Raw genomic sequence first — 12,914 nt, forward strand, 5'->3', positions numbered from 1 at the left:
TTTGATTGAAGGTGTCTAAGTTTTGTGTTTAAAGTGATAGAAATAATATAAAAATACTGTATAAAAGGCCATTTTCAACTGCTAATCATTATAATCAGTAAAAAACTTACAATTCTTTTAAATTGTGCAGATATCGAAAATTGTTCGGATATATATATGTTAGTCGATTGTGGTCAATATACCTTTTTAGATATTACAGGAAATATAATGACTTGGATTAATTTCCTATTTATATTTTAGGCGACGATATACTTAGATATAAAAATTTATTTAATAAATGATATTCTTAAAACTGTAACTAATAGAAATTTATGACTTTCGATCAAAATTTTAGAATAGTTACGTCTGCACTACTGCAGTATTATATAACTGTTGTATAGGTGAGTTATGTTGTAGTAGTATCCATTCATTAACGACTCGTTTGTATTTGTTATAATAAGAAATATGTCTAATTTAGATGGATTGCTCCAAACAGTATCTTTAAAGATCAAGGTAACATCTAATCCTGTATTTGTAGATCTTTAGACGTCTGTCTAAATTTTAATTTTAAATATTATTGGCGTTAACATAGTTAATTAAACATCGAATGTAGACCTCTTACAGTTTTTTTAATGATGTTAAATCTTCGAATGCATTTTCCTCAATAGTTGAAATTTTATTGTAGCTTAATATCCTAATGATGGATTTTAAATAATTAAAAAATGAAAAAGTGAGTAATAGAGTATTTATCTACTGTATTACCGTGCATTACAATGGACAGTCTTTGATTTTAGTTGGAATTCTTTTACACCTTCTAATCAATAAAATCGTCACTTGACTTACAAGATATTTAGTTTGTGAAGATGATTCAGTACTCCTTCTGGGATAATTTCAATCTTATTAAATCGGAGATCCCTAGCACATGTATACGATTTTATATCAAGATATAAATCTGAGTTTTTAATGCTAATGCTCTAACACGTATAACATATCGAATTTTCTTATGCTATAACTGCGATAGTCTATCATATATGCTACAATTATAGATCGGCTAAAGAAATGAAGAAATTTTGCTAATATTGCGGACTAAAAGTAAGTGTAAAAATCATCGTATAAATTAAATATTGGTAGAGTAATGTACTCTTATAAAATATGTTTCTAACTATCGGCTTACTATCTTGGATAACTGATGAATCTCAACGTACGAGTGCATGACATTATATATTGGATATAATTAATCAATACTTTGATTCATTGAAAACTATCTTTACTATGTCTACATACAAAGTTAAGGTTTTCGTTGATGTTGGTGGGATACGGATTAAGTCAGCATGTTGGCAATGCATTAAAGTTTCATCAAGGCAGTTGCATGCAGCTGGGCAGGTAGGACTAATCTTGTTTATCTGACCAAATGCAGTACTGATGCATTTAAAGATGATGTACAGATTTATGATATACCGTAGGAAATTCATCTTCTTCGATGATAAGGAATGTATGATAAAAGTAATTGCAGGAAGTAAAATTCAAATACTAGATGCGGATCGGTTTTATTGAACGATGATTGGAGGTTAAGGATAAGAACTCTTCATTTAGGTGTTTGAAAAACTTCTTACTACTACAATATCAACAACACGAATTCGTCTGTAACTATAATAAAGCTGCAGTACAGTACTATCTAACAAGCCGGTTATGAAATTAATGGAACTTTTATATCATAAGCTCACTCATTGATCACACTTATTTTTAACACTATCAGTAAGCAAACAAATATTTGATTGTACTTGTAGAAGTCATCGCGAGATGTAAAAAGTTCATAGTAAACAACAAGAGTATCTTGTTATTCAGCTTCATTTTTCGCACCCTAGGAGAAAGCTTGAATAGTTTTATTTTTCTTCGTGTTGATAAATTTTGAAAATGGAAATTGATGGAAATTTAAATTTGTACCCATCACAACATATAGAGAATATTACAACAAACATTGTATATGCCAGAAGAATTTTTCCTAGCTATTACATTGTATCATATGCAACATTTGATACAGCACTAGGTATGACCATCGACCAGGAACAATGTTGCATAAAATTGTTCTAAAATATCGCTTTTAAGTATTAAGTGTCAGAAATAACATCCATTTCTGATCTAAATATGCGTTATTATGTTTGCTAGCGTATAGCAGTTGACCCAGGCAATCACAACGACAGTAGTGGAATTATTCATTTTTACAAGATGAGATTCAACCAAAAATGACCGCAACAAGTAGACTTGGCGAATATTTGAATCGACCTTACTCTTCATGAAGCATTATTTGATGGATAACTTGTAGAGTTTATGTAGATTCTTTTTCTTGTCTTTGTTTTTCAGCTCTGATGGCAGCGATTCTTCGTTTCTAAACAGTGTCAATGGGTTGTTTAGATTTAAATTTGAATCAACTTATCTTCGTAGTACACTAAGTACAGTATATTAATAACCATTTTCACACGACTACTTGGACAACAGAATATCATCAAAGCTGCAAATGGCAGAAATACATTGACAACTTTCTTACCAATTTCGTATGATGTAAACACTCGAGATAATCATCGAATTCAAGTGTACATTTTTCACCATGTAGGGCACCCACACGAGCCATACAATACATCAGATCTTGCCATAAAGGGTAGCATCGACCTTTCCCACCAGTTACTCCGTGACTAAACACCATCTTCTAAATCCATGAGAAAAACGAGTTATTATGATTAACAGAACTATACTAACTTTCCTTACTAATATTAGAAGGATACTATTACACAGTTTTATCAGTAAGAGAAAATTCGATTCATAATAACATTTACTTTTCAGTTACAGACCTCAAGCAGATGCCCATCAACGTCAACGATTCAAAATGGCGTTATTGCTTTTTCTGGCTACAGAGGACTAGCGTACTGTACAATTCGCCGTGCGCGCATGCGCAGTGCTGGGCGGTCGTTTGTAATACAGTACGGTGTGGTACAGTATGCCAACTACTAATGACAGTACTCTACTGTATAGTGTACTGTACACCCCAGTAACTGTACCTTACAGTGTACAGTGTACAGTACTTTTTTTTTCTATCCGGTCTCTGGCCTTAGTATTGTGGCCAATGGGCATACTGTACAGTGTACAATATGCAGTAGTTCGGTGGTCTGAGCCTTCTGGGCCACCGTAATACTGTACTGTATAGTACAGTACTGTAGTGTACTCAGTGTACTATAGCTGCCAAAAGGAGAAGTACAGTACAATACAGTACAGTAATGAAGAAGAAAGCTGTTGCAGTTGTTGTTTACTAGCATACTGTAGAATCCCATTTATTAATAGGACATGGAGCATATGTCGTGCTTTTAGTGTTTCAAACACGAACCATTCAGTAGCTATGGAGTATGGCTTTCATTCCAATGTGAAATCACCGATACGAGACTGATTGCTTTTAAATGCTGCATGAATGTACGAGAGACAAGCTTGCATCTCCTAAAACATGGTGCGACTACAGTACAGTGCTGAATGTAGACTGTACTGTATAGTGAGATCTACCATAGGAGTGTCTACGCAGACTCAAATATAACTTCAACCATGGCTTCCAGTCGTTACACACACATGGAGTCCATGGGTGATACACAGGGTCGAGGACAATTTGACGCCGACAATTTACCGCTGTACAATGTAGTAGTACTGTATAGAATGGAAACAATATCAATCTCGATTTGATATTACCAGGATGAATTGAATACTTTGCAGCGTTCAATCCTATACACCGTAAAATGAATCGAATGCACTAAAGTATCTGTTCTGATATGACGAGGGTGGATTGAATATTTTACAGCGTAAAATGGATTGAATGCGGTAAATTGAACGAGTCTGTGATACACATGGCTTCTTTTTAATTCATCATACTGTACTGTACAGTACTATTCTGTGCCGTACTCTACAGTACACTACTGTACACTGTACTGTACACTGTACAGTACAGTACTAGAGTCTCAGCTAATCCCTGATTCTGAGTGTTCAGTGCTATCACTGCGCAGGGCCGTTACAGTACAGTACGGTACGGTAGGGTCTGTCAGCTCACCGGCAAACTTCAACATCCTGAAAGGTCAACCGGCAGTCCGGAACGCTACTGCACATACATACGATACTGTAGATAGTACAGTATAGCGCGCGCTGCTAGTTGCAATACAAGTCTCTCACTGCGAAAACTGTCAGTTTGGTTCAAAGGTTGCTCCGTGTGTGCTGCAATGGCGACTTTCCGCAATATTTCCAACCTGTTTAACCGTTTCCATCTCAATAATGCACGTTATCGAGGTTAGTTCCACCTAAAATAAACAACAGCAATATTACAACAATAAATTGATGCTAGTAATGTAAGTAAAAAGGGAATTGTCTGCTTAAAATTGTTGATAGTACGCGAGGGGATACACGCTATAAAAACAAACAATCTTGCTCATGTTAGTCTACAGTAGGATAGGCTTTTCTTGAAAGATTAAATTGATCTCCTTGCTATGCAGTACAGTTAGTTATTCCTTTATATGTTGACTTGGCAGCATAGTATAGGTACAGATGAATCTTTCCCTTCTATTCAGTTGGATAGCATTCTTGTAGAAATGAATGTTGTCACAGTACATCCATATTGCAATGCGATATGTACAGTATGTCAGCAGCCATGTGCACTTGTACAGCCAAGGAGATGACTGATTAACCATAGATTGGGTGATGACAATAATTAATTATAATGTGATTGCATACATTAGCGTAATACTATACTCGGAGAAGGTTGCTCTACCTTTCTGGATGGCAGCATCATATTCGTAGCTAAATCAGGGGCTGTTGGCTAAATTCTGTAGAATAACACGACTTCTAGTATACCGTACTACATGCCGGTCGTTATTGTGATACTTGATTGCAAATCCGTCACTACTGCATGTTCAATGGTTCATGACTAGGTGCTTATGACATGCTGTACGTAACCTTTTAGTACTCGTTTTAGTACTACAGAAGATAGGAACGCTGATTTGGATCAAATTTTCCAGGCGATTACTAGAATTTTACAATTTATCCGCATTTTTAAAGGATTGTAGGAATATTCAAATTGTAAGACACAGCTCAGTCACGTTTGCTACTATACAGTAGAAAAACTTCGACAACGACGATGTTATTATTTTATTGGTGTCGTTACTAATCGAGAAGATTTGGAATTTGTCCATTAATGACAACGTCTCAGTTTCATTCTTGCACTATCATGGTTGCATTACTCTTACGTGATATTACAGATATATTTGCTCATTACTGACATTCACTCTGGAATGACTTTGCTGACAGTAATTTAAAAATTTATGATGATAAGTTTCCATTTCAATATACAGTAAAGTAAATTTATGCGAGCACTAGCAGACTAACGTTAAATCATTTAGACGTGTAATAAGTTATGAAAACATTGAATATCGTACTAAAAGTAGTACACATATGCGCATTGTACGTGATTTACACACAAAATGTATTCCACAAACTGCAATGTTTTCATACGGATTTAGTCGTCTGTCATAGCCAATAATTTTGAATCATTGCTCATAAATAATGCGATATCGCAATTAATTTTCAGTCCTCAAGACGACACCGCTTCGACTGATGTCTTCTGCGACTGTTCGAGGTAAGGAATGATCAAGTAATTGATAGAAAGATTAACGACTTTATGTAACAATAGCATTGCAGCTACGAATACTACACTTGTTGGTATATGTCTAAATCAGCTATTGATTGGACGTTAATACGAATCGTATTGGATAAAATAACCTAGTTCACGTTACTACCAAATACACACTATCTGAAAGCAATTTTTTATCATAATTACATTCAAGTTATCATCAGTGAAAAAGAAATTATTTTTTAATATATCAATTCATGCTTTTTATCTGTTTGCAACTCAGAGAACGCCCGGTACGAAATTAACGATGACGGTGTTGCCATACTGCGTATGGATTGTGCAAACTCGAAGGTAATGAGATAGCTATTTGATATCTTATTCGAAAACATGGATAAATGTAGTTTCTAGGGCAAATAAACAATAATTGAGTAATCCTTTCCTTTTTGTTTATTGAAGTCATACATACGGAAATGTTAACCATTTATAAATGAAATTTTATATTTTAGTACAATCTCGCTAGCCTAGGCTTGATGACGGATATTAAACAGGTAGACATGCAGTAATTACTATCTTTTCAAAATGGTAGCTGACTATATTAGCTATATGCTTCTTTAACGCCATAAAATCTAAGTTTACTAATTTTTCAGTGTTTTGAAGAATTAAAAGAAAATCCTCAAGTCAAAAGTATTGTTCTAATTTCTAGTAAAGTGGACAATTTCATCTCTGGAGCTGACATAAAGTATCTTCATAACTGCTGATAAAATAGAACAAATGTTTTATCAAGTTTTGTTAGTGACTATCAACATTAACAATATAATTTCATTTTGCTTTAATTTAGTACCTTCTTGAGTATTAATTCTGAAGAGGTAATTCATAGGGCTGTAATCGCTACTGCTTACTATATCGCTTTAAAAATTTTTAGATTCTTGATATCATAATTGTTATTTCATATACAGCTAACACAGATGTGTCGTAATGTTCAAGAAGTTTATAATGATATCGAGGTACATTTGTCATTTTCTCTCGTTAAAACTTCTTTAATGCCCAATTTACATGTAACCTAACTCTACATTAAAAAATGCGTAGAATATGCCAAAACCTGTTATTGCAGCTATTCAAGGACCCTGCTTAGGAGGAGGTTGCGAGGTTTGCTTAATTCAAATTTCGATATTAGATGTGTATCCAATAGAATCTGTTTGCTTGTTAGTTATGGTACTATCAAAATATTTATAGAACTTATATACGCGTAACTATGAAGTTCATTAGCCTTTTTTCTTTTTATTTTAGCTGTCACTAAGTTGTCATTATCGTATCGCTTCTACTCTGGACAAAACTGCGATTGGCTTGCCGGAAGTGCAGCTTGGCGTACTTCCTGCTGCTGGAGGCACACAGAGATTGCCAAGACTGGTTAGTCATCCTACAAATATCATTTCTATCGCAGCGGCGTCACTGATCTGCTTTTGAATTATTACTAGATAAATTTGCCCAATGCCCTTGATTTGCTGTTGACCGGAAAACAATTAAAGGCCAAACAAGCAAAAAAACTTGGTGTCGTTGATGCATTAGTGGAAAAAATCGGTTAGTTAATCTAAGTTATTGGCATCATTCACGAAATTTCATCGTAATCTCTATTTTTGATCACTCATACGGAGCTGGTTGATTGTAGCAGTCCATTACTTTCAATAATTTTTAATTCCATTAAAGGTGACGGTGTTGTGAATTCGGCCCAAGGTACATTAGACTTATTAGAAAAAGCTGCAGTAGAGGCTGCAAAGTAAGTAAATTAACCATGGATGATAGCATAACATTTTGCTTCTTATATACTGTATTTAATCCTGTAAAACGTTTTCATTGCAATTTATAGAAATATCGCTAATGGAACCCTAAAAATCAATAGAGAACACCCCTGGACTAGTATGAAAGGTATACTTTGGTATTTGTTGTCTACATTAATTTGCTATTGTGACCTAATATTTTAATCATTTTAATACAGGATTAACTTATAATCTCACTACTTTTAACCCATATGTAAGAAACTTTGTCTTAAATAGAGCAAGACAAACCGTAAGTAGGCAATATAGCTTAGCTGTTGCCATAGAGTCATAATTAAGTGTTATTTTACGCATATATTCATACAGGTTATGAAAAAGACCAAAGGTTTATACCCGTCACCTCTAAGAATTTTAGATGTATGTATACATTATACTAGGTTTTATAGCACTTTGATAATTGTAATAACGTATACACATCCGTTTTCATTCAATTAGGTGGTTAAGACTGGCTTAGAAAAGGGAAAGGAAGAAGGAATGCTACAAGAAGCGATAGTATGATGCTACTTTTAACCTAAATTTGCTTTCAGTTCAATTGTCTAAGCTCTAACTATAAATTTGCAGAATTTTGGAGAAATCGGGAAAGGTAGCGTTGCTGAGTCCTTAATTGGTCTATTTTTTGGACAGGTATATTGATCATACTCCATTTTTATATAAGAAAGTGTGGGCTATTAATTTTTGTACTGGATTTATCCTAGACCAAATGCAAGAGAAATCCTATTGGTGAACCAAGCCGTGAAGTCAAGTATGCTATATTGCAATACTCATTCATAGTTTCAGTTATACGTATATCTAGTGATTGATACTTCGACATTTCATTAAGAGTTTTCGCTTTTATTCCTGAATCTAATTCTTCCTTTCATATCTACTTCATTTAGAAAAGTTGCAGTTCTAGGTGCTGGCTTAATGGGCTCTGGGATTGCCCAGGTAAATGTTATGACATTTTAACCGTATCATTAAACTATTTTGTGATAGCTTGGTAAATTGACCGTTTATACAGGTTAGCGTTGCAAGAGGATATGATGTAGTTATGAAAGACAATGCTGCAGCCGCTCTAGCGTCCGGTCAGCATGCTGTATACAAGGCTATTAATGGTCGTGCGAAAAAGCGAAGAATTACAAAGTATAACATTATTTTGTTTTCTAATTGTTATTGTACGATATGAATTCATTAATTATTAATAATAATCTCTAAGAAAAAATGTGATGTTTTTGTTAACAGCTTTGAAAAAAATCTTATACTATCACGTCTTACTGGACAATTAGACTATTCGGTAACTGCAGTATTGAATAAAGGCTAGCTCTAGCATTAATTATCGTATACTTAGACAATTTCGTAACCTAATTGCAGAAATTTAATGACGCTGATATCGTGATTGAAGCAGTTCTGGAAGATTTGGATGTCAAACACCAAGTTATCAGAGAAGTAGAGGAAGTAAGTATCGCGATAAATGCCAATGAGCACAGCTGAATGTTCTCTATGGAGATCTAGAAAGTATCTATGTACCGTTGAAGGTTCCATCGACTTTATTTGTAGGTTGTTCCAGAGCATTGCGTTATAGCATCGAATACCTCCTCGATACCTATAGCTGACGTACGATTGCATTTAATAATTTTCTGACAATTTATGAGCTAATTGTAATAATATTATTAGTCATAATTAATATTATATAGACGGTAACTAATTTGAAATTATAACAGATTGCGAAAGGCAGTAAACGCCCCTCTCAAGTCGTTGGAATGCACTATTTCTCTCCGGTGGACAAGATGCCATTACTAGAAATTATTGAAACACCACAAACGTCTAAGGAAGCTTTGGGTAAAAAAATTTAACGCTGGTTTATAAATATTTATAGGGTCTTAATGCATTCTCGATTATTTCATGCAGCTGCTGCAGTATCGGTGGGATTGAAACAGGGTAAAGTGGTAATTGTTGTGAAGGACGGATTGGGCTTTTATACAACCAGATGTCTGATGGCCTTGATGGCAGAATCGTTAATAATATTATTGGTACAGCTTATATACTTTACAGTGTACTATTTTGAGTAATTATAGTAGGGCGTTCTGATATCTTGTTTGAAATATGTAGGAAGGCGTAGATCCAAAGGGATTCGATAGTGCTGTTCAAAAATTCGGTTTTCCAGTTGGGTTCGCGACTTTGCTAGACGAAGTAATCATGAATTTAAAATGGAGACATTACTGTAAATACTTTCTCATACATGAAATCACTTTTTATGACTGTATGCTTATTACTTGGATATAGGTTGGCATTGACGTTGCAGCACATATTTCTGATGTCGTTGGAAGTAAATTCGGAGCTAGGTACAATTGAAACTATAAAATGCACTATGTATCAAGATTCTAATTGAAATGACTTGCTGAACCCTTTAGAATTGATGCAAGAGATATGACCGTATTGAAAGAGCTAGTTTCCAATGGTATTAAAGGTATGTTAAAATTGTCGTAGACTTGCTACATACGTTGAAGTTAAAAAATGCTTATCACGTGTATTTTCTTAGGAAGGAAGAGTGGTCAAGGCATATATATGTATGGATCTGGAAAGAGTAAGAAGAAAGAGGTACATAATCTATTCGAATTTGTGATTAGTAAATCTATATAAGTGAAAATGATTTTATGATTAATTTAATTGCTTATATTTCGTTAAGATAAACAAAGAAGCTATGGAAATTATAAAAAGATATACCGTTTCAGCTAAAGGAAGGTAAAATTTACGATCATTTTTGCCCCTGAACTTCGACATGGTTGGCAATAGTTCAAACTGATGTTAAAAATATTTTATTCTTACAATTTAGTCATGATAATGAAGAAATAATATCTCGCGTTTTTACGAAACTTGTAAACGAGGCAGCCTTTTCTTTACAGGAAGGGATAATTCGCGATCCTGTAAGACATAGGACCAATAATATTGATCAGCAGTTCCGTTATTAAGATTTTATTATATGTGGCTATTTGTAAATATGATTTAAACGTTTTATAATAGGTTGATGGAGATATTGGATTTGTCTTTGGTATCGGATTTCCTCCGCACTTAGGAGGTAAGAAAAAATAGATGATTTCACTAAAATAGAACAAAATCAAACTAACATATGACCATCTCCTGGTACGTAAATTTTTGTAGGACCTTTCCGTTATTTGGATGCAATTGGTGTCGATAAGTTTGTTAATCAAATGGAAAAATTACGAGAGATACATGGAGAACGCTTCGAGATTGCTCCAATGTTGTATGATTATGCTAAGGACCCTAGTAAAAAATTTCATAGTAAACAATAATAGTAGTTTATGTTTGTATGAGTAAGAATACTTAAAATAATCTTAATGGTGTCATATAAGTACGTTTAAGAATGAGATTGGATTTTTCCAAGACTTATTGCTTTAAATTTTTGTTTACCGATAATTGATAATTGCACACTGGTGGCATAAGCGGCAGTTTACAAAGGTAGTTAAACAGAAAACGTTATCAGAAGCTGTACTGTATACTGAAGGAATTCTTATGAGGTTTTAGAAAATATATTATTTTATTGGTAATATTATGCAGTACTGAAATGTGTAAGAAAATAACAATTGAAATAAAAACAATTAAATTATGCATATTCATTTGTCTGCCTTTTATGATGGAAGGATGTTTTTATTAATAATTGCTTCCTTTTTGAAGCTGAGTTGGTTCACTTTCAGAAATAATAGCGTATATTTCAAAGGAATAATTGTTTTTAAATCTACGACGTTACCATTAAATAAATGCAATTGATATGATCTGTTACGATAATATATAAGTAACATAAGGTTAAATTTGCATTATGATGAATACAGACCATTATACTGTATATTTAGGAAGAAACAGATGTAGCTCATTTAAATAGCAACAGGTATGCCATATTGCCATTAATTACTTTACCGATTTGGCTGTAGGTTATTTGCATAATGTTACTACTTACCTTATATATAAATCTCGCTGTTAAATTCTTGATGTGAGTTTGGAGATACCGATTGGCGAACGGGATATTGGCCTTCCAGTTCCTAGTACGAGTAGAATTTAATTTTGAAAGATCAATTATCTCTAGATCCTTCTCTGTACTTTTTATCTATTTAATTTTTAATATCACTTTTATCTGATACTTACCACTAGAAATGGCAATACCATCAATAGTAAGTCAAAGCTGTTTTGTAAATATTTCTATTTGAAGTCAAAATGTAGCGTCTTTATGATACGGTCGTATTAAAGCTATTAGATGGTGTACTATCCTTTTTCATGACTAAAAATGTTGTTGTTATCCGTTATACTTGTAGTTCACATTTGACCAGGTACCAGGACAACAGCTACACGCAGCTATAATTCGAAACGATATTGATAACGTTAGACAGCTTCTCAATGAGCCAGATTCCGTTCCAATTGATTGCTCTGACGAAGTAAGTCCACATACATATGTATATAGGCTACTTTACGACAGGATTATACACGTACATAGGCATCCCCAGAGGGAACTTAAATCTGTAATCCTAATTACCAGAGGACGATTTTTTTGTCATCAGTTTTGATTTATTGCGTAGTGCTAATTTGGACATGAAATAGTCATTTCATGGCACAAAATGGCCTTACTAGTATTAGGCATTTTTAAACGCATACAGCACATCAATATCACATGTCATGCAAATATTTCTTACAATCTGGTGGCATTTTTCTAGGATGGTACCACACCTCTCATTCTAGCTGCTGCCAATGGCTACATTGATATAGTACAATTATTGTTAGATAAAGATGCAAACGTTAATGAGAGGAGGAAGGTAAAATCTTGCTTAGAAGAGATACTAAGATATTACTATGAGCAGAATACAGCCGTAATTGTTAACAGATCTTGATTTCGTAGAAGACTTAATTACTATTTACTAGAATTACTGCAGATTCTTGATTTATAACCGTATCTTCATTATTAATACTATCGCTTTAAACTATAGACCGGGACTACAGCACTCTTTTTTGCAGCACAAGGCGGCCATTTAGAAGTTGTAAATGCCTTACTGGAGAAAGACGCCGAAGTTGATCTTGGAAATTATGTTAGTAGGCTATATAAACTGATGTAGAACTCTGCACGGATTTTAAAGTATTCATAAACATGAAATCTTATCACACATGGTGTCACCTATTTGTCAATTTATGCGTAATAAAACAGATGCGAATGGTAAAATAGCTTATGAAATTGACGATAGGAGCTTCTGGTATATAATTAACTTAGGAAAGTAGCATACTACGTATTGCTAACATAGATTACTACTCTTACTATACATGATCTGTGTATATTATCAATTTTTACACTTTAGAGCCGATACTTTACCCTAAATCTATAGGATAGAATATAAATTATACGATGGCTCATAGCATATATTACAGATTCTACCACTCAGTTTTAAATTATATACAAATTAATAAATATTATTCAACTA

At 33.7% G+C, this 12,914-nt stretch overlaps 1 protein-coding gene across 1 annotated transcript; it reads left to right on the top strand.

Moving 5' to 3' along the window:
* Positions 1-5,613: 5,613 nt before the first annotated feature.
* On the top strand, positions 5,614-10,748 carry TRIADDRAFT_58079 (uncharacterized protein; the record flags this gene model as incomplete). Its single annotated transcript, XM_002113996.1, has 31 exons — positions 5,614-5,635; positions 5,913-5,980; positions 6,136-6,177; positions 6,277-6,368; positions 6,468-6,495; positions 6,586-6,633; positions 6,716-6,775; positions 6,917-7,036; positions 7,105-7,207; positions 7,334-7,403; positions 7,494-7,552; positions 7,623-7,693; positions 7,768-7,818; positions 7,897-7,953; positions 8,023-8,085; positions 8,157-8,203; positions 8,337-8,385; positions 8,459-8,580; positions 8,680-8,731; positions 8,809-8,892; positions 8,995-9,051; positions 9,159-9,276; positions 9,346-9,467; positions 9,547-9,627; positions 9,721-9,779; positions 9,849-9,904; positions 9,977-10,035; positions 10,124-10,179; positions 10,271-10,361; positions 10,459-10,513; positions 10,597-10,748. The coding sequence occupies 31 exons, from the start codon at positions 5,614-5,616 to the stop codon at positions 10,746-10,748; spliced, it is 2,214 nt and encodes a 737-aa protein (XP_002114032.1).
* Between the last annotated feature and the right edge of the window lie 2,166 nt (positions 10,749-12,914).

This window comes from Trichoplax adhaerens, genomic scaffold, assembly GCF_000150275.1.
Source record: "Trichoplax adhaerens TRIADscaffold_7 genomic scaffold, whole genome shotgun sequence".
NCBI classification, from domain to species: domain Eukaryota; kingdom Metazoa; phylum Placozoa; class Uniplacotomia; order Trichoplacea; family Trichoplacidae; genus Trichoplax; species Trichoplax adhaerens.